Source organism: Sinohyriopsis cumingii, chromosome 12 (assembly GCF_028554795.1).
Source record: "Sinohyriopsis cumingii isolate HCF-2022 chromosome 12, ASM2855479v2, whole genome shotgun sequence".
In the NCBI taxonomy this organism is placed as follows: Eukaryota; Metazoa; Mollusca; class Bivalvia; order Unionida; family Unionidae; genus Sinohyriopsis; species Sinohyriopsis cumingii.
The window spans coordinates 49520594-49543174 of record NC_142972.1 but is presented as its reverse complement, the minus strand read 5'-3'; the positions used below and the strand labels follow the sequence as shown (position 1 = coordinate 49543174).

Here is a 22581-nt window from a genome sequence, read left to right as displayed (position 1 = left end):
GTCTTTTTCAAAGTATTCATCTTGTTCGCTCGGTCTTGGTAGTCACAATGAACTATCGATCTTGACCATAGCCCCTTTTTTATACTAGTCTCAATGCAGTCTCCAACTTGTACATCTTTCCTTTTTTACGTTTTTTATGTCCTGTTCTGGAAGGTACCGTCTCTAAGGTACCGTCAACATTGTACCGTAGTGTGATGGGTGGAAAGGCCATAGAAAGGTAAGGGCAGTGCGGAGACCATCGAGTATGCTCCAGAATAGCTGAATCTTTATAGATACATAGATCCATTCGTAACTTCAGTCCGCAAGCGAAACACTGTACCTCGTATCCCAATCCTGACTCAGGTCCCAAGTAGACAAATCCTGTTCTAGCTAAAACATGCGAAGAAGGTAATCCTTCCCTATCCGTAGGCCATTTCTGAAACGTGTCCAATCGACGGGCACAATCACAATAGTCAGGTAAGAAGACTGGAAAATGGTAGGGTTTGAACTTGGAGTTCTCATCGGGTTTCTCACTCGATTCTTGCTGTGGCGAAGTCATCTTTCTGGTGGGGTAACTATCCTCTTACAACCAATGTTTTATACCAACGTGTCCATACGGTAAGGTGAAATGATTGGGAAGTCGAACTCGCTTCTGGTACACGATTTGATAGACTTTTTCCAAGGGCCGACTGACGATGTGGTGAGTGGGTAAACGTACAATCTTGTTCGGTTGGTGAGTGGTCACTTTAAAGTTTCCATCCTCTCCCGATTGCAAGGCTTCTTTCAATACCCCAAAGTTGACCACTCGACTGGTACGATAATTCAGAGTCAGTCCTTTCACTTTGCACGTCGTGTGCACTTCTCCTTGTTTGTCCCGGTATTCGTAGCCGTAATTTTTGGGACCACCACTGACAAAACTTAGAATCTTGTCGTCGGGATGCTCGTCTGTCCAGGCTCCTAAACGGTCTCCTTCGATGTTAGGATGATGTTGAATCGGGTGATGGATGTAAATGCAACTGTCCGTGTCAAAGTACAGGACGCGTTCTTCTAACAGTTCTAAAGCTTCGTACAATTTTAAGCGAGCATGGGCTGTCACGTAAGCCGCAATGATGACATTTCCAAAAGGGTCGTCTTGCACAAAGTCCAGATCTTCTTCGTAATTGACCAAGATCAAATTCTCTCGAACGACGTCCACGTGTTTCATGTATTTGGTTTTGTCGTGAATCATCTGGAAGTAGCGGGAAGGTTCTGTCAAATATTCCGTCTTGGGTAAACACGGTCGTTGTGCCATTTTGCCCCACAAGCAATTTAACATCACTTTGGCAAACGATCGCCTGCCTTCGTTTTTCTCGATGTGGTCTAAAGTGATGCCTTCTTGTTCGTAGTATTTCTCTTTGAATTGTATTTGGTCTTCGGGAGTGTGACACCAGGAAGGATAGCCGCTGGCTTCTTGCTTCAGTTTCAAAAAGGCATCCACGTAGTCGGCGAAAATGCCTTTCTGCGTGGGGTCACCCTTGCGGTATTGTTGTGTCTTGGGAAAGTGGCAAATTTCGTACACTTCTAACAGTTGGTATCCCATGTCCATAGCTTTGAACAATTCTACGCTGACCCAGGTTCCCGTCAAGGCACGTTCTTCCTGGCTGTGCTGACAAGCTTGGTCTTGGTTGCACGTTTCGGCACAAGTACGGCACAAGGGAAACATCAGTTTGCCTTGACAATGGTGAGGTAAGACGGGATGGTATAGGTTCGTGGGAGGCAAAACTTTACACTTGATCAAGCCTTCGTATTGTCGAATGTTTTTCAGGTCGATGTGTTCCGTCAGCAATTGTGGGTGCCCTACGGGAAAACGACAATATTTGCACACGTAGGGATACAGCGAACACACGTCCAAGTATTTGATTTCTTCTCCTTTCTCTTCGTCGGCTTGGTACAGCAAACAGGTGGCATTGGTCCTTCCTCCGTACAAACTATCCCTCGGGTTCAGCGGGTCCACGAACTGGTAACTTTCCACGAGGCGTTTAAACTCGGGATCGGTTTTCATACGGTGATCGTACTCGTGTTCCCACATTTCCACCACTTGGTATCCTTGCTGTTCCAACTTTAGGCGCCGCTGACAAGTGTCCTGGTACAAGTCTTCCATGGTTCGTTGCAAAAACTGATTTTTAGTGCCACGGTCAGGGTAACAGACGGGACATCCGTGAAATAAGCAACCGTTAAACTCGTACACGATCTTGGGGTTTTCTAAGTCCCAGCCATCGACCGAATACGTTCCGATGGTCTTTTCGCCCCCTCCGTTGCGGGCATGCTGAATCCACTTGTCTTCCTTGTCGCACAAGTAATGTAACCAACGTAGGGCTTTGACCGAGTATTGACGTTTGACAAAGTGGGTCGTTTGAGGACTGATGACAGCCACGGTCTTTTCAGGCATGAATCGTTGTCGATACACTAAGGAACACGCTTTGGCAATGGTGCAAGCTTCTTTCAAAGGATCGACCCCTCCGTGTTCCATGAACAGTTCTCGAAATTTTCCACAGCAACGCCGTAAAATGTCCACGTCGGAACGACAATACTTTAGCATTTCTTCCTGAAAGTCGAAAGGGTCCGAGGCGTGAATCTGGTACCAAGCGTAGAAAGCTTCTCGTTGTTCGGTACGCATGTTGTCGGGGTCGTAATAGTGAGCCTCAGGCAAATGGGGTAGAACGGCATGTTGATTGGCTTCCGTATTGAAAAAGTGTGGAAAGTACCCTTTAGCCATTTCTGTCATTCCAAACGTTTTAGGCATTCGACTCAAAGGCATGGCCAAGTAACTCATCGAATCTTTAAACTGCACTTGTCCCACTTGCATGAAAATGATTTTGGCTCCGTTCAAAGTCACTTTAGGACGCTCGGTGCCTTGTTCCGTATAATATCTGAGAAGAAACTGTCCATCGTATCCGGAGAAATTGTGAGCCATCACCGTGGCATGACGATGACAATCTCCGTAACGTTCGATGTCCTCTTGGCTCCACGTCTTGTCGACGGGGTCTAAGGCCCATTGGGCAAAATCGGCTAACGTGTTCGGTCCCCGAAAGATTTTTTCACGCCCTCCGGGTATCTTGCTGCAGTGAGGGCAATGACTGAAGATAGGTTCTTGAATGCACTTCTCGCACGCTCGATGAGCCACGCAGAAATTAGGAATGTGAATGCCAGTTTCTTGCATGCATTCGAAATCGAAAAAGATGAAATTGCCTTTCTTCTTGTGACCGTCCTCTTTCTCTGGTGGGGGTTGGTATTTTTGCACGTAACATTGGTGTTCCAAGTCCACGATGTGGTGACAAATGTGACATTTTTTCTTTCCTCGACATACGTGTGCCTTGGTATTATTGGTACGTATGACTTGTTCACACGTAGAGCACAATCTCAGCAGTTGACAAGCGCATTTCTTCTGTGAACCTTGCGTTTTCAGATGTTGTTGGTAACAGGTAGGGCTGACAAACGTGCGCAGACAAGTGGAACAAGGCACTGGTTCTTCGCTCAGACAGGGTGAAGAGGCCAAACATCCTGTGCATTTCGATCCACAATGCTTGTGTTGCTCTCGATTATTATAACCATGGTCACATTTCTCACAGTAATAACCGTATTTCAGGAATCCGGTGATACTGGTAATGGTATCGAAATGTTCATCGTGATAATAGACATGAATGTATTTTCCGTCCTTAAAGTCTTGGCCTCGAAACAACAGAGGTCCGCGCACTTCTTGAGGGTGCACTTTCAAGGTGTAGCGTGGAGCTAGGACATCTTGCAATTTTTGCATCTCAGGAATGCCACAGGGTGTGTCTTTGGACAGGCCAGCTTGTTGCAACAGGAGTTCTGCTTCGTTTCCTTGTTTGGCTCGATGGGAACGTTGAATAGTGTCCCAGGTTCTTTTCCATTCTACCGTGTCGTTCTTGTCGGCATAGGTTCGCCCCACCACGATGGCACGGGCTAAACACATCTGGTCATGAGAGTTGTTAATTCGGACGAGACTCTTTTTGGTGTTGCGAAGGTCGTCCACCAATAACATCTTTTTGCGTCCTGTCCCTTGAGGAGGAGAGACGTGGGTCATGTCCAGTGTGGCTTTACCATCGGTGATGTCAAACTGATCATTAGATTGTTGTACGTGTTGAATCTTGTCCATGACTTTGGAAGCAGTTAATTCTGCAGGGGTGCTAAACTCGATCCAAACAGGGGATTTCAAACCGTCGTGTTGTATGGAAAGTCTCAAACGATCGTCTTCTTTGGGTTGACATTGTCGCTTGAGTGCAGTGAGCAAAGAATCCCACACCTCAGTGATGAACCCTTCTGCTTTCTCTAACGGCACTTCGGACTTGAAATCTTTAAACTTCACCGTGTATTTGTAAGCCGTGGTTCTAAATTTTCTAGAGGAGCGCTTTTCCGTCTCTCGAATGGAATAGTACTTTTCAGGGTTGACAAAGGGTGGTGAACTTGGTTTAGAGGGTTTGGATTCTGGTTCACTCATGTCCTCTTCAAAATCACTGGCATGAATTTGTGCCAAGATTTCAGCCCTGGTACGAGGCGATAGATCACGTTTCTGCCTCTTACTTTCTTCTTCTTTCTTCTCGAATGAATGGGATCGTTTCATCTTGAAAGCAAAAAGTCAAATGACTCAAGTTCAAACACCATAAACTACTTTATAGTCCTGGCAGACCAGCGTATATAAAAGGGTGTGTGTCTTGTCCTTTCACTATTCATTTCACTCTCAAGCCGAACACAACGATGGAAGAGACTGACCAGATGGAACGTTTCGTCAGAGCTTTGCGAGGGGTCATTAGAAAATTCTCTTCAGACCAGCCTACGGACTACTCTCCTTCCTTTAGAGATAAAAGTCAAGATACTTGCTATATCTGTCAGAAGAAAGGGCATTGGTCTTCAGAGTGTCCAGACCGTCAAAAAAGAAAAAAAACAGGGACTAAAAGAGACAAAAGTGAAGATACCTGTTATTATTGTCAAGAAAAAGGACATTGGTCTCCAGATTGCCCAAAAAAGAAACAAGAGGAGTCAGAAGAAAAGAGGAATTCTTCAGAAGAAGAGAGGGATTCTTCAGAGGAAGAGAGGGATTCTTCTGAGGAAGAAAGAAGACAGGTGAAGAAAAAGAAACAGGAGAAAAAAAGAAGAAGGGAAGAAAGCGAGGAGGAAGAAGAGGAAAAGAGTGTGACGGTGAAGAAATTCAAAAAACAGAGAGACTAAACAAGGAGAAAAGAAGAAATTAATGAACTTATTATTAAAGTGTTGTGTTATAAATTGTGAATTGGATTGTAAAAAATGGAGAAAAGAATAAATGAATGATATAAGGTAAGTGTCTTTGAGTTGTGATTTTAAAATAAGAAGCTACACTCACGCACTCATACACAGACACGTACTATAAGGGTAACATGGGTGAGTTTTTTAGAGTTATTGGCAAATTGAAATTGTATTTCTTTTCGAGAAATGTGGGTGGCCCTGAAAAGGGCCTTTTTTCTTCATGGTGTAGGGGTGAGTTTAAGCGATCAATTTTAACTGCCTTAAGCCTTTGCCACGGCCAAGGCCTACTTCTGGACTGCGTAATGTTGATGATGATGATGATTGGGTTGAAATCACTAAGGGTGGTACGGTAGGCTTAGTCACAGGGTTGACATGTTTGGCTCGGGAAGGTCGTATTCTCTTCGGTCGTGATAAAGAAGTCTGATACATTTGTTTCAGACTTCTTAACTCCGCTAAAATGTCCAACAGTACCGTGACCGTTTGATTTTCACCCTCTTGTTTCTTTGCTGCTACTTCTTCTTGCTGTTGTTTTTTTCTTACCTCTTCTTCTTCTTGTTGCTGTTGCTGTAGGAGAAAAGCCTGTTCCGCTTCCTTTTGTCGTTGTATAAATTTCTCCAATTCTTCTTTCTGTCTCTGTCTAAAATTCTCCACTTGCGGTAATGAAGAAAGTAACGAAGGTTCCGGAACAAATTCTTGCGAGGAGAGAAAATCCACAAAATCCCAATTCACCTCTTCTGAAAGTAAGTCCGAGTTCCCTTGGGCAGTCTCCCCTGCTGGTGCACCCCAATGGACCGTTTTCTGAGTTTCCGTCATGTTGAATCACTGTCGCATAGACTGCATGCACACAAGCGCTAGCGAATCTATATTGACTACGTGACGTCACAGACTGCTCTCTTCGGATTGGATGCGAGCTGACTGAATTCTGTAACGCGTGTTCGGATTGGTAAATGAACTCAATCCGTTTCAATCCTTCCTCCGCCTATAAATAAGCGCCGTTCAGTGCATTGATTCACCTGTTCTCGTCGCTTCAAGATGTGGACTACAGTTGAGTCATCCACCCTTGTGTCTTCCATGATGTTTCGGACAGACTTGCTCATGTATGTCCGATCGAAGTGGACCGTTGTCCACAGGACCAACACCAGCCTGTGGATACGTAGGATCTACGTCGAAAGACAAGGATGCCTGAAAAGAGTGCTGATGTACGGACCAACAGTAAGACGCAGCCTAAGGACAAGAAGAAGACCAATGCGGTGCCATTTATGTTAATGAATACATTAACATAAAACCCAAAGGCCCTTTTCAGGGCCAGCCATATTTCTCGAAAAGAGATAGTCTTTTGAATTGCCTACCCCTTTTTTAAATTTAAATTTAAATTTAAATTTTAAAAAAAACTTTTTTTTAAAAAAAAAAATCCCATGTTAAATTCCCCTTGTCCGTATAGTATCCCACAATTTATTCCCATGTTAAATTCCCCTTGTCCGTAAAGTGTCCCACGATTTTCTCCATGTTAATTCCCCTTGTCCGTAAAGTGTCCCACGATTTTTCTCCATGTTAAATTTCCATTGTCCGTAAAGTGTCCCAAGGGTGTTTTTAATGCTAATTCCCATTGTCCGTAAAGTGTCCCCCTTCACTACTCTTATTTAATGAAAAGTAGTGGATACGATTTCGGTCTCATAATTCTGACTTAGGTGTCTACGATTCCAACTCTGGGTCCAGTTGGGATATGCTCACTACGGGGATCAACAATGTCATGACCTATCACGGAATAAGTGTCAAGCCAGTGATCGCAGATGCTATGCAAGTCACTCCTGGCATAGAGTTATAACAACTAGAGTGTGGAGAATGGTGAGGTGGGGCGGAGGAAGACCCAAGATCCCCATTTAAATTATCAAAAACGAATGTCAAAGTTCTATTTATGCATTTATAAGGTGTAGACAGTATTACAATCACATTATAGCATATATAACTTTAAAATATATCATTGATGCCAAGATCGACCGCTACGGTGGCCTAGTGGTTAAAGCGTCCGCCTCTGATGCAGGAGGTCGTGGGTTCGATCCCCGGCCGAGTCATACCAACGACTTACAAAAATGATACTAACAGCTTCCTCGCCTGGCGCTCAGCATTAAGAGGTTAGTGTTAGGACTGGTCGGCCTGTTGTCAGGATAATGTGACTGGGTGGGACATCATGCTACATGTCTGCGACATGATGCCCCAGTGGTAGACATCACTATAAGCTGTCACACTGCAGACATCGTAGCGATATGACTGAACAATTGTTAAAGCTACGTTAAAAATCCAAATCACACACACACACACACACACACACTGATACCATGAGCATAACAAAATATACCTATTTAATATTTTTACTTTGTAGATAAATGCAAGCTTGTAATATACCTCAGTATCCAATGTGTTTTAGTTATCTCACTTTGCTAATTATATAAATGAGTCCTTAAATAGTTGCAGAATGCGTGAACGTCATATTTATAAAATGAATACTAACATGCCCACGGAGTAAGTTTCTACTTCTTCTTCCTCAAAAGCAAATGAAATAAAAACAAAAAGTCCTTCTTTGAGGATACGCTCTAAAGCTGAAGCGAGGAATATGGTTTGCCGTAAGTATTCTCTTCCTCCTCCTTGTTATTACGTATTTGCATGCTCGTGCGGGTCGAGGCCCTAGTACATAAGAGCTAGACTAGACAAAAAGTAGTCATTACTTGTGGCATGGTTTGGATGTCTGCTTTGAACGAATTACAACTCTCCAACTCGCTGAATTATATTGGTGTAATTCTATAATTTAACTGGTAACAGTTTTTTCATCTGGAATCAATTGGTGAATACAGATTCTTTATCACTACTGCAGAATGACAGTAGCTTCTTTTTCATAACGGTAGTAGTGTTGCTGTAAGTGGTGGTGGTGGCAGTATATGTACCCGTAGTAACAGTGAAACCATAACAACAATCATTATCGTCATCGTCGATTGATTGATTGAATAACCGATGGACAGATTTATATTCCCATATTTCTAGAGGGCAAAGGGAACTCTGTCTTTCTTCTCGGTGTTGAAAATATCTATTTTATAACACTGGAATAGCCAAAACGAAACATAATTATTGATTTTGTTTAGTTTTTCAAGGTTTAAAACTCGTTTTTTTCTAAAACTATCTGATGCTAATTTTTCACTCCAATTGTATCTGTTTCAGTTGGTATAATAATAAAAAAAACCTTCTTCATTAGATGAGTATCGAAGCAACTGCCTCTTATACGTCAAAGCGATGGATAGAAGTATTTAATTTATGTATCACCGATCTCGACAAGAAATTATGTTTAGAATCATGGTTCTTTTAAAACTTATAATAATAATAACAACGTGGACTTACTTCAGCACCTAATCTTTAGAAGCTCTAAGCACTTTACAATCTTAGATAATACAAAACAAGCACAACAACAATATTACAAAAACAAAAATCATGAAATGTTACAACAACAAAAACACAAAAACATGCTGACAACAATTAAGGAAATAAACATCATTATGTCTTCAAGTCTCTTCTTGTAGTCGAAATAGCTGAGTTTTATGGGCACTCTTTAACGAGTTCACAGTGTCCTTGTGTCTAAGATCAGTGTGATATTTGTTTCTCGTGGCTGGGCCATGTCAGGCAAAAGAAAGTTGTCCGTATGACTTCGTTTTAACAACGACAGTAAGAGTGTTAAAAAGAGGAAATTAAATTTCTAAATGAAGTGTACACCTGGGTGAGGTCAGACATAGGTATATTTGACTGAAGCCAGTCAACGAAACCTAGCACAGTGAACATATTTTGTGTTTGATCTAGCTCGAACGGTTTAGCCTGTGAAGGTTACAGAGCGGTGGGGGAGGGGGGTAAGATTCAGTTCCTCGTACCCTAAGAATGACCCTTGCAACCGTGTTTTGAACTTTTTGAAGTTTCTGTAGTTGGTACTGAGACGAATCAGATAGAATTGAATTACAATAATCCAGTCTTGAAAGTACTATGATACACATAAGTGTTTTAGTAATATCAACCTAAAGAAAACTGTGACAGGAGCTCACGAGTCTCAGCTCCAGATATGCAGCCCTGCATATGTTCATGACATGTTGTGGCAAAGAGTGCGTACTGTCAAGAGTGACACCTAGGTATAGTACTGACTGTGAATTGTTAATTGTGTGATTACTGTTACTTACTGTATGAGATAAATGATGTGAATGAGAAAGTCTTTGTATGGTGATCAGGATGGCTTCAGTTTTGTTATCTTTTTATGCAGCTTTTTACATGTCATCCACGACTTTATATCGTAAATGCACCTCTCTGCGCCTTGGATGGTAGCCTCATCTTCAGCTGGTAGCTGGATTTATATATGTTAGTATTATCAGCGTACTATTAGCAAGATACAAGACGTCGATCTACGACACTTGAGAGTGGCTGAGTGCAAAGAATGTTTAGAAAGGGGTCCAGAACAGAACTTTGTGGAAGACCAAAACATAGATCAGGAGTGTTTTCCATTTACGGACACAGTTTGTTTCCTGTTAACTAAGTAGGACTTGAACCATAGTAAGGCTGTATCGTGAATTCCTAATACGTGCTGGAGACGGTGAGGTAATATATCATGACCTATTGTGTCAAATGCCGCAGACGAGTCAACGAAGGTGAAGATTAATTTTTTCTCTCCATATTCCAAAGCATAGAGAAGATCACCAGATACTCTCAAAATGGCAATTTCAGTAATATGGCTAGGCGATATGCAGACTGCACGTTACTAAAAAAAACGGACGTTTTGACTTCAGACACAAGTTGGGATAGAACATCTTGTTCTAAGAATTTTTACATGAATGAGATGTTAAAAACAGGGATTTACAGGGATTTAGTTACTTAAATCGTTAGGATCAATTGTCGGTTTTTTAAATAGTGTCTTTACAATAGCAGCTTTGAGAAATGATGGGGATTCACCAGATGAAATGGAAATATTGATAACATCGGTTCGTGAAGGCAATATTGAATCTAAGTACTCAAGCAGTAGTGATGTTGGAATTGGATCGAGTTCACATGACTTTAGAACGCTCTTCATCACGACTGCATGAACCAAATCCATATAAACACTTTCAAATACTGTCACAGATTGCTTGGTATATTATGTATCACAAGTGTATGGTGATTGTGTATCAACTGAAATTGTGTTGTCAAACGTAGCTCTAATGGGTAGAACTTTATCATGGAACAAATTTGTAAACAGGATCGGAAGGTTGACTGGAAAGAAGACTCTTGGAAGTGGTGCACATTTATTAATTGACATAAGTTTTTTCTTAATCTTGAAGAGCTCTTTGCAGTTTGAACTTTCAGTGATCTTCGTACTGTAGTAAGCTGAATTTGCTGCATGAACTAGGTTACATTCTTCTTAGCAGCTGCAGAGATCTGCTAATGAATAGTGAGGCTGGTGGAAAGCCAAATCGTCTCAGCCTTATGGCGTTCTCTTTTGGCAGTGCGAAGCTGATCTTAGTAGCGAACAGAGATGGAGGGTTAGCGACTGATACGTTGAGATGCCATATGACGCTGACGTGATCCGATGCAAGTTCATGGGACACCAATAAAGACTGTAGAATTTTATCATAAGATATATGAAGAGCCCAGTCCAAAATGAACCATGTTTATGGGTAGGTTGGATAACGGACTGTTTGGAGTTGAAAATATGAACAGATTATAGGAACTTTGATGTGCATGGGTTTCCAGGACAATCAAAGTGAAAGTTGAAATCTCTAAGAATAATCAGATTATCACCTTTCGAAATTCCAAACTCCAGGAGATCGGGATAGTGCTCCAAAAGGAGAGATTTTGGTCAGCTTGTTCTTTCTACTTTGAGGAGGCCGGTAGAGGCAAAAAACAATGGGCTGACTTCTGTGCCATTTTAAGTAAGGTTTGGACCGGTTCAAGCGATGTGTGTTCTAAACTGAAATTGTAGTGTGGTTAAGAAGGCAAATTATTGAGTTCTTTGCGATAACACCTATACGAACCCTTCTAATGAATCAAGTCTCCTACACAAAATTATATTTCGCACTTCAGCAGACACTTGCTTAAATTCGGGCAGATCTTTGTAAAACTTATAGTTTATTGAGGACAACCTTTCTATAAATCTAGTTATTACAGAGTTCAGATCGTACTTTTCTGCCATTATACAGATAGTACAGTAAGTTGTAGCAGCAGCAGTAGTAGAACTGGTTCGGAAGCCATTCTCGAATGCAGCCGCAAATTTAGAAGCGTTCATCATCATCAGCATGACATTTGTACAGTCATCCAGAAGCCATTGTACTTGGTATTCATGCGCTAGTGGTAACACTTTCGGTACAATATCATCTGAAAACGAATAGGACAGTGGCGACGCTTATACCTTCAAATAACAATCGTTAGTCTTAACAGTTTAAAAGTCATGCCGCAAGCACCAATCCTTTAAAATACTTCATATCACTTAAGACTTGTGAAACTAAATTTTGCATTCTTTCATCAAATATTTCAAGTATTTTGCCAATTTAAGCCACCCAACTGAACCACTCCCATGTGTCCTTACAATAGGTATGCACTACTTGTTTTCAATCTTGTGAAAAAACATTAAACATCTTTTGGACGGTAGAGAAAAACTTCAAAACATTCTTCCTATACAACTACCAGTGTGATTTCTTAGACATTTCTTTGTCTACGGCTGCATAAGTTAGTAAACGAAGGAGTATCATTAGCTATTAATAATTAAAAACAAAATGTTGTGAAATGTTCTAAATACACTGAGGAATACGAAATAGGCCAAAACGTTTTAATTATGTAAACAAATATTCACAAACTTTAATATATACGAGTTATTTTATTCTTTCAAAACCAATAATAATAATAATAATACCTACAGCATAAATTTATCGCATAACTTACAGGTAACCTTTAAACGCTTTCCTGGGTGTGTGCACTGCAAGAAAGTCAAAACATCTTCATATTTCTTGCCAGGAAGAGTTAACACATCCAGATCTTTCTCTTTAAAGTTGGATTCGAACATCAGCCGAAAAACAGGTGATAGCAGGACTAGATGAGACTTTGGGACATACAAGTCCCTACTCTCCACCTTGAGCTGAATGTCAGTCCAGCGAGATTTTCCTGTAAAATCTGAGTCTTGCAAATCTTTAGTACCACTGCTGCTCTTCTCAGACTGTTCAGAATCAGGTTTTAATTTCTTGGTAGATGACATCTTTATTTTCTTCACCACCCTATAAAAGTTAGTGATGTATTCAAAATATATTTATCACATTAGTCATAGCACTTTATTATTTTCAATGCTTTCTGGTTGACCAGTTTATGGTATACACTGTGATTTGTTTATGTTAAACAACATTTTCATGACCGATCTGTAAATCCTTTCATGCCTTTCCAATATATTTGAAGAAGAGCTCGACTTTTCAAGTTTGTTCAAGTTTTATATAAAATTCCAAAGAACATAACGAACAGTGCAGAACCAGCTTTTGGCTCTCATTGAGTTTTTGTCAAATGCAAGAATTACGAAAACATTACACATAAGACAAACAAAAAACACCAATTAGAAAGCTGAATTTACAAACTTTACATGATTATAGATCTAACTGAAGTATTATTTTTAAATAATGGAGATATCGCGAATTAGTGATTTTGAAAACCGCGAAAATGGCAATTTCTATAGTTTTGACATACAACAGGAGTAGCAAAAACGCCATATGTTCATAATATAAAGTGATATAGTCATAGATTATGTCCCGGATATTTAATTGTCTCTTTATTATGAATAACAACTGCACTAATACTTATATCAAAAAGAACAAATAAATGGTACTAACTGTAAGTAAGTGAATAAATAATGAAATAAATGAACCAATTTAATTAGAAAATATGTTCCCAAAAGATATTAATGATATATTTGCATTTCTTAACTTTTATTTACGTTTGAGCACCCCTTTGGAATCTTCTTGGTCTCAATTACTTTTCAGCGTTCTTAGGAGGCTTATACATTAGGATTTCATTTTTTTTCCTTGTTTGGTAACTCCAGTTGTGGGCAACTGATGTTTGTGTTATGTCACTGGAAGTATGGCGAAGTGGAGAGGTGTTTCGCTTCTGCACTTCAGTCCATCTTCATTTTCATCCAATAAGATTTGTGTTTTTTATGTGCAGTTTTTCGGTTCTTCCATATACTGGAAATCATAAATCTTATTAGTGATGAGAAAAATTCCATTGTCTCTTTTGCATGTTTTGTTCGGACCATGTATGCCCACTTTATCACTCGTCAAACACATTTATTAGCACAGTGACGACAGCAAAACTGAACATTTGCATTACCTCCAATGACATTATATTAACTGCAATTGTCCATGACAGCAACTGGAGTTCAAAAACCAGAAAATAAAAGGACGCTTGCTGGATACGCTGAGTAAGGCACATTCTCTATAACCTTTAAGATACCAGAAAAGGGCAGCTGAATTTCTACAAGATGAACACAGAATAAAGTTAGGCCTGAATTTTTAATTTAAAAAAAATACTAGTTCGACTTTTATATTCCTTCGTGACTAAGAATCGCAGGTAATTAAATCATTAAAAGTTTGTACGATTCTCTCTCTCTCTCTCTCTCTCTGTGTGTATATATATATATATATATATATATATATATATATATATATATATATATATATATATATATAAATCTTTTCGAGTTGTTTTGTGTATATCAATATTGTGTGCTTATTGTTTGTTCGTGATTGAGGTTTTGCCTACATGATTCATAATTCAACTCGAAACGATTGAGCATGCTTTTCCTTTTGTCTATACCAACTCGGTTCTATTTCTGAGAGAGAGAGAGAGAGAGAGAGAGAGAGAGACTGGATTGACATGAAAAAGACATAACTGGCGTTTGACAGCGCCATTGTTTTAACCGAATTTTATTTCTTTCATTCTTTTATTCCTTAGAAATCTCATACAGTGTTAACCACGTGATTGTCTTCTTACAATTTCGTATACAGTATTGTGAACATGAAGATCTATATGAACTTACTTACTATTCAACTTTTTCTAACAGTGAAAGAGAGAGAGAGAGAGATAATGTGTGTCTGTGTGTCTGTGTGTGTGTGTGTGTGTGTGTGACTCTGTGTGCTAAAATGAATATTCCATGACATAGATATAGTAAACATACCATAGATGATTAAATCTCCAATGCATGCAACTTCAAATACTGGCAGTATCATTGAGAAAATATCAATTTGTTTCAGGTGTTTGACAGGCAGTAATATCAAAATGATCACTGCTTGGGGAATATTGTATTTCACTAATGATGGTGCATGCAGTGTGGATTAAACATTCATAAAACTTGCTACTGACATTAGTTACATGCGATATCTCTAAGAAAATGCAAACTTGTATTTGCCCAAGGAACATTGCCTTACTTAAACGTACAGTGCTGAAGGCGTATGATCACAAAAGCAACGTGCCTGTGCATGCGCGGTTATTATAGACAACAAGAGTAACCTGAACGAAACATTATATGTCCGACACATTTTTAATAGTATATCGATACCTAACATCTGCGGATATAAACCATTTGTCTTCTTTCAGCCACAATGACCTTGACCTTTTAACCCACAATCCAATAAGGTAATTATGTCCCCCATGTGCAAGCCAGTGACAAAGTTTTGTACCTGTAAATGTTGAAGAATTCAATTTGTTCAACGAAAACGAGATCTGTAATAGACAGACAACACCCTATCAAGCTCTGCTATATGGCGGGCGGGGGCCCCGAGTAGCCGAGTGGTCTAAAGTGCTCACTGTTACGGATCACTGCCATCTCACCTCTGTCTGTATGGGTTCGAGTCTCCGATTCGGCCAATATATGTGAGAAAGCTTGCCGGTAGCTTCTAGTGGGTCTGTGGTTCTTTCCGGGGTTTTCCCGGGTTCTTCCTCCACCATTTATAATGGCAGCCTTGTATAGCCTACCTTGTGCTGAAAATGGCGTTAAACTAAAAAAACAACAACAGCAACTATATGGCGGGCATATACAAATGTTTACTTTAGGGTATTGACTTGTAACGGCACTTGGAATTATATGTATATAACATGGCTGGAGAAGTTGTCCGTGTCTTTTACTTGTAGATATTCAGAGCTACTATGAGGTAACTATAATCCGATTTCTGAAAATCACCTAAAAGAATTGGTAAGGATCTAAACTTTTTATGACGCAGATGTTTTTTCTCATCATAGGTCATTATCATATACGTTTGGGCCAAGTTTTGACCTCCTGCAAACTTTTTGTTCCAAAAGGTGTCCTCTTAAAGCCAGCTGGTCTAGATACTTAAATGAGATGAGGGACACACATTCTACCTCTAGGACTTAAGGTCTCGTACTTGTGTAGGGTACAATGAAAGCACCTTTTCTCATCAATGTCATAGAAAGTGACGTAATCATATACAGACCATCAGGTCACATACCTGCACATATAATGATGCCACTCATGTATGTGCAGTCGATGTGGATAACGTGACCTTCCTAATGCAGAAAACCAAACATTTCAAAACATTTTTCTTCAACAAGCATAATCTGAACTTCTATTGTCACAATTATTTCCCCCTAGCGCTTATTAGCAATTTAACCAATGTTATTGATATAAAAACGTTTCCCTCAATCTGCTTTATTCAAGTGTTCTGTCGCACATGCTAAGTGACCCTTCTTAATTTGCCTAAAAGAATGCATACATTAGCAAGTGTCATCCCTTTAGAATTTAAAAGTGACTAAACTCTGTAGATAAACATAGAAAACAAAAGCATGGCTGTCAAAGAGCAAGAAGTAAACAACACCTTCCCAATTTCGATACGGTGGCGTTGAAAATCACGTGACATGTTCAGCAAGCACTTTTTAAGACTAAAAACAATTTGTGCACCGAGATTTATGTAAAATCTAAGATAAAAATTGGCAAATAAAAGAGGAAATCAGATTATCATAACAAACTTTGAATGTTATATTGATACACGTACTTCTTATGATTCATTGAAATTGCACAATTTTACTTGCGGCAATCTCATTAAAATCAAATCTCTGCTGTCCAATGTAAAGATCTGACGACGTCCGCTCAAGGGTCATGCTCTGGTGACCTTTGAATTAACCAAGGGAAATGCAGCTTTGGAAAATCGTAAAGTGAAACAAATCGTTCGGTACACATTCATGCTCTTCATCCACAATGTTCTGTCTCCAAACGCGAAGCTATAAGACTTCACCTGATTGATTGATAAAGTTTGCGATTATTGTAATAGCTTAGGTTACAAGAACGTGACCCCTAAGCGGTCGCTGTGAGATCTTCATGTATAACGGCGGAGATATGATTTTAATAAGACTGTACTTAATGTGATTTAAACAACACACGTCCGACCGTACAACATAGCATTTACTACCTTAAAGTCAACGAAAACGTGATAAAAGAATGCTATCTGAAACTTGTTTGTACTTTGCTGGCGAGACAACAAACATTGCAATAATTAGGCACACATTAAACATAGTATGCTGAAGAGTGAGAGCCAGCTATTACGATCGTCTCAGTGAAAGGTCTCATAACTCTATCAAATAATTTTTAGACTTCATAAATGTATTTGTCCAAGATAGTCTTGACTCAAAGTTTTAAACAAAAGTGGCTTCAAATTAAAATGATGCAGGCAAAACAATTTCCACGAGTCATCAATTTTTAATGACTGGGTTTTTAATATGCAGCTATTATAAACATTGTCGACACGATTTAAGTAATATCGCAATTGGCAGTGGTCAAAATGTCCTTTCGTCAACTATTTCGCCTGTCAAGCCGTCCAGTCTCAATTTCTAGTTCGAAATTTCTTTGCTTTTGAAGGGCAATATCTCCTTGTCGGAATCAGGGGATCTTTAGTGGATATTAATCATAACTCCAGAGGGTGCAGCTTAAATCTTTAAGAACAAGATCATGAGAGATTTTGTTTAAATTATGTTGGAAGTGAAAGGCTGTCTTTTTTTTACCGGGCTTTATGTACTCTTTTTGCTTGTAGAAATTGTCATCAAATGTAGCAATTTGTCGTGGAGAATAACATATGTTTAGGAATTTGGAGGTCAAAAATTAAGGTAACGATTGCCAACAGGTTACAGCTTTTAGACGTAATCTTGTGTTAGACAGGCTGACATCAGACTTTGCCTCAACTTTTATCTGTGTGCTTGGAAACATTTTAAAGTTTAAGGTTAATGTCAACGAGTGAACTATTATACGATTTTCTTGTAAATCAGGTCATTTTAGGAAGTGATTATATTTAATACTTCCATGGATGGCAATACATGTTTGAATATTAAAGTATTATTTACTTGCACGTTCATTCATTCCTTCCTTCATTCATTCATTCATTTAGCGATTTAAATTTACTAATACCATCTTTCTCTACTATTTTGCCTAGACGTTTACCACGGCAGATGCTTTGTGGTTTCGATGAAACAAAAATGATCAAGCAATAACCGACCCCCTAGTATCTACACGTCGCCATTATACTTGGTCCAGAACTGGTGCCTACCTGGACTTGACCTTATTTGTCGACAATACGAATTTATAGCAAATACTAGTGTCTTTTGTCCATACAGTATCGTACACCGAGAGAATGATCCAAATGAAGGTATTATGAAGGACATGGGGCCATCCATTTAGTACGTACACAAAATCTGGCAGAGCTTGACCCCTCCCTCCCACCTATTTCCATGTACACATACTTACTTTTTTACACCCCTCCCACCTGCGTACGAACGCTTGACGCATCCCACCCCCACCCCCCAATTGTATAGAACGGCCTATATTTTAATCCACGCAGAACCGATCAAGGAATAATAATATTAACGTGTTTAATAAAACAGATACTCCATCGACGTTGAATGTCTGGCTGCATCAAAGTAATAAGCTGTGTAACTTTAAAAAGTTTGTCTAGTGTCCGTTAAAATTCAAACGCCGACTGAACCCAGTCGAACAGGTTATGTATTAGACAAACTATTATCGAGGTTTCACCCCCCCCCCCCCGCGTTTCCTATGCGTACGTACATTATCAGTAGACCCCACCCACCCCACTCCATGCGTACTTACTAAATGGACGGTCCCCTATGGGGCTAAGGTCCCTGTTAGGCCAAAGAAAAGTCGATCAGAGACAACATATAGTAGGAAAACAAGTATACCTAGAGAGATTGTTGGGGGAGGGCGACCAAATAGTATACCCAATCTACCACTAAATCCACCCTGTCCAAATACCTAATAAAAATATTTAAATATATTAACGGAGTTTTACTCCTGAAGAGATATCCGACCCACCTTCCTTGTCTAACTAACTCAAAATCTTAACATATTATTAAAGTTATACACGTGAAGAGTTCATGAGACCGTTTTACAACAAATCCAAAGGCTGACCCTCCAGCATACGGTACGTGGGATTTCTAAAGCTAAAGCTGCTTCCTTTTCTTAACGAATGTATATGGTATATTTTCAATGAAACGATAATGATAGTGAAAGTGGTAGACAAAATGATTGCCAGTTTACTGACATTCACTGACCTCGTTTGAAATAGTATTCTTCCTTACACCATGTGGAACACACACACACACACGCGCGCGCGCCAAATGCTGAATATTTTCCATACCTGCGACAGGGAAGTCCTATAGTAACTAGCACACTGTTTTTTTTTTCTCAGTCTGCTTAATACAGGATTAGCACTCTGTACCAACGCGGCTCCTGGACAAACTTGTGTCTGAATACCCTTTATTATGACAGTAAAGTAGATAATACACGGGATGCAGTGTGGTTAAGTACAATTATATCGATTAGTCTAGTCTGTAAGTGCGTTGTACGTAATAAGGTACTATTTCACTATTTGTACTTCAGCAGTTAACGTCAGTAAGGAATGTACGGAAATTCACGACTGATCTTGCTACGACTTTATTGATATTAAGAGCATGTTTTCACATTAAATAACAAAATAATCAATAACAAAGTATGAATGTTTTTCAAATATGTATATTTGTCACAAAGTAATTTCAAATATTATAAAGATAATTACATTTATGAACCTTTAATCCCATGTTTTTATTGTTGTTTGCTCTGATAGATATCTTGCACGGGAACCACTCCGGTGGCCTAGTGGTTAGAGCGTCTGCCTCAGATGCGGGATATCACGGCTTCGAACCCTGGCCGAGTCATACCAAAGACATAAAAAATGGTACTAGCAGCTGCCTCGCTTGGCGCTCAGCATTAAGAGGTTAGTGTTAGGACTGGTGATGTGATGTGATGTGATTTTGATTTTTAACGTAGCTTTAACAATTTTTCAGTCATATCGCTACGATGTTTGCAATGTGGCAGTTTATAGTGATGTCTAGCACTGGGGTATCATGCCGCAGACATGTAGCATGATGTCCCATCCAGTCATATTATCCTGACATCAGGCCAACCAGTCCTAACACTAACCTCTTAATGCTGAACGCCAAGCGAGGCAGCTGTTAGTACCATTTTTTAAGTCTCTGGTATGGTTCGGCCGGGGATCGAACCCACGACCTCCCGCATCCGAGGCGGACGCTCTAACCACTAGGCCACCAGAGCGGTCTGTTAGGATTGGTCGGCCCGGTGTCAGGATAATGTGACTGGGTGGGACATCATGCTATACGACTGCTGCATGATGCCCCAGTGCAAAACATCACTATAAACTGTAACACTGCGGACATCGTAGTGATATGACTGAAAAATAGTTGAAACTACGTTAAAAATCCAACACACACACGCACACACAGGCACACTGCGATAATCACCCCCTCCTACCTCCCAACCGGGACCGGGGCTGCGTTAGAAGGTGTTTCTGGAGAATATTATGCAATTTAAACTCAGTATAATTTATGTCTATCACTAGAGTGAATGAGTGTCCTGTCGGAATATTAGACTGTTTTTCTGTTTCAATGGCTTTACTCATCGGCAAACTTTCTCAAAAAGATAACCAAGAGCTCAGAATGATACATACACCCCCGAAAGGTGTTGGGAGGTAGACCTGACTCCTTCTGGGAAGCCCTCTCTGGCGGATCAGGCGGAAGAACATATATGCTTTTCCAGTTAGAGCAAAGGGAAAGAGCTGTTTGAACATCGCAGGACATCAGCTTAGGTGCAGTAGGACCTGATGGCAAGCCACTGCATCGGGACTCGTCTCCAGATGTCTCCACAGGCATTGCTGTAGTATGTCTTCTCTGATGACAAGATTGTTACTGAGCTATTTATCGCGATGGGTAGAGTGCACTGGTTGGAAGTCCAAGATAGCTTCTAGCCTGAAGATGGAGTCATAAAACTTGAAAAGGACGGCCAGCATAAGCAATCACTCAACTAGCAGATAAAACGTATGCCAGTGGGTCAACAGTTTGGTCCCGCTTTGGGTCAGCCTAGCTTTAATCCGGGCTGATGCCTGCTTTGAGCATTTTTTTTACTGTATATGTTATCCTTCAAAAAAAGTACCAAAACACCGCTTCGGGTCAGTGCCACTGCTCGGACTTGTGCCTCACTTGCCGTTCTCTGGTGGAATTCCCGTACTGACACACACTCCCTCCCGTAGGCAACAGTAACAGCTGCAAATGTAACATAATTTGTGTGTGTGTGTGTGTGTTTGCCTGTGCATTTTATTGTCATCCATATTCAGGTACTGTATACTCCAACGCTGTATTATCGGGGGCTCTATATTATCGCGGCAAACGGGATTTTCCGATTAATTTTGGACACGCGCCGTCTTGCGGTTGTCTCCAGATGTAAAGCTGTAGCCAGAAAGGACGCAAATATCTTACATCACGATTTCCTCTAAAATGTCAACATTGTTTTAATAAGTTTACATCGAAGAAGAATGAACATAACGTTTTGGTAAAGCACATGCATTTATGTTGATCATCATGTAAAAAAAACTCCAGTTGACCTGCATTGGCTTTATGAAATATATTTAGAGTGTCATCTGATGTTTGATGATTATAGGTCATATAAAGATGGTGACATACATTCCATACAAGGTTAGGGTTGTAATCATTGCATGGTAGCGAATTATGGACCTAAATTTATAAAATGTTGCTTATGATCATACTTCTCGTTCATAAATAATAACATAATAACAATTAAGCTTCTTGAAATCAGTAATATTTCAATAATACTATTAATAATAGTTGTTATATATTTACATTTCATTGCCCACATTACATTTAAAATTCATATCAAGTTAAATAATAATTACTATTAATTTGTAATGTTGTTGCATTTTGTAATTCATGGATTTACTCTTGAATTACATTTGTATGTTTGATTCTATTATTGGATCCTTCTTTTTACTGTGGAACTATTATGCCAGTACAAGCGTGGACATTTGTTATCATAGGTAAGTTGTGATTTATGTTTATTATAATACCTGCGTGCTACCATGCATAAGTTAGTCATATACCGCGATAATATAGAGTTGTTCCCCCACTGTACGTTAATCTGGGTCAGCCACCAGATGTTGTTTTATTTTAATTTACGAGCTTCGATTGATAAAGATTTTTTGTAGGAATAGAAAGAGGGAAAGTCATTGAAACTTTATAAATTAAAAGTAAGCAGCAATAGCAAAACAGTTTTAATATGTACCAATAAGAACATTAAGTACCGCGATAATACTGCGTTCCCGGCTATTAGAGGTCTCACGCAAATCATATCACTTCTAATACTGATCCATACATGATAGTCATTCAATTATTATCCTTGTTTTCAGACATTTCCATGCAATCGGTATTAACATAATGTGAACTATAAATGATGAAGAAGGGCATTTCTACTCCTAATTTCAATACTCAGATTCCTTTCTTTGGTATCTCTGGTCTCAGAGTGAGAAGAGTAATTATTTGGCTTAGAAAGGCACTCTTCATTTTCAGGAGCATGTGCGATCGGTCTCTTCAGAGGCATATAAAGTACATTCGTTCCTGTGTGAGTGTGATTTGCTTTTTTAACGTAGCTTTAACAATTTTTCAGTCATATCGCTACGATGTCTGCAGTGTGACGTTTATAATGATGTTTAACACTGGGGCATCATGCCGTAGACATGTAGCATGATGTCCCACCCAGCCACATTATCCTGACACCGGACCGACCAGTCCTAACACTAACCTCTTAATGCTGAGCGCCAAGCGAAGCAGCTGTTAGTATCGTTTTTGTAAGTCTTTGGTATGACTCGGCCGGGGATCGAACCCACGACCTCCCGCATCCGAGGCGGACGCTCTAACCACTAGGCCACTGGAGCG

The 22581-nt window shown here is 39.8% G+C and overlaps 1 protein-coding gene across 5 annotated transcripts in view; it reads right to left on the bottom strand.

Annotated features, from left to right (window-relative positions):
• Window positions 1-7166: 7166 nt before the first annotated feature.
• The window catches only part of LOC149786413 (uncharacterized), an 85198-nt gene continuing 69783 nt past the window's right edge, over window positions 7167-22581 (bottom strand). For 2 of the 5 annotated variants that reach the window (XM_089976851.1, XM_089976849.1), the window contains exons 2-3: window positions 12193-12521; window positions 7167-11628 (exon numbers count right to left, since the gene is read on the bottom strand). In XM_089976851.1, coding sequence (XP_089832977.1) covers window positions 11279-11628; window positions 12193-12502 — 660 coding nt within the window. In that variant the 5' untranslated portion in view covers window positions 12503-12521 and the 3' untranslated portion in view covers window positions 7167-11278. Of the gene's footprint in view, window positions 11629-12167; window positions 12522-16295; window positions 16832-18941; window positions 19065-22581 lie in introns of those variants that run through there. The other 3 variants (XM_089976850.1, XM_089976847.1, XM_089976852.1) reach the window with 3 other exon arrangements.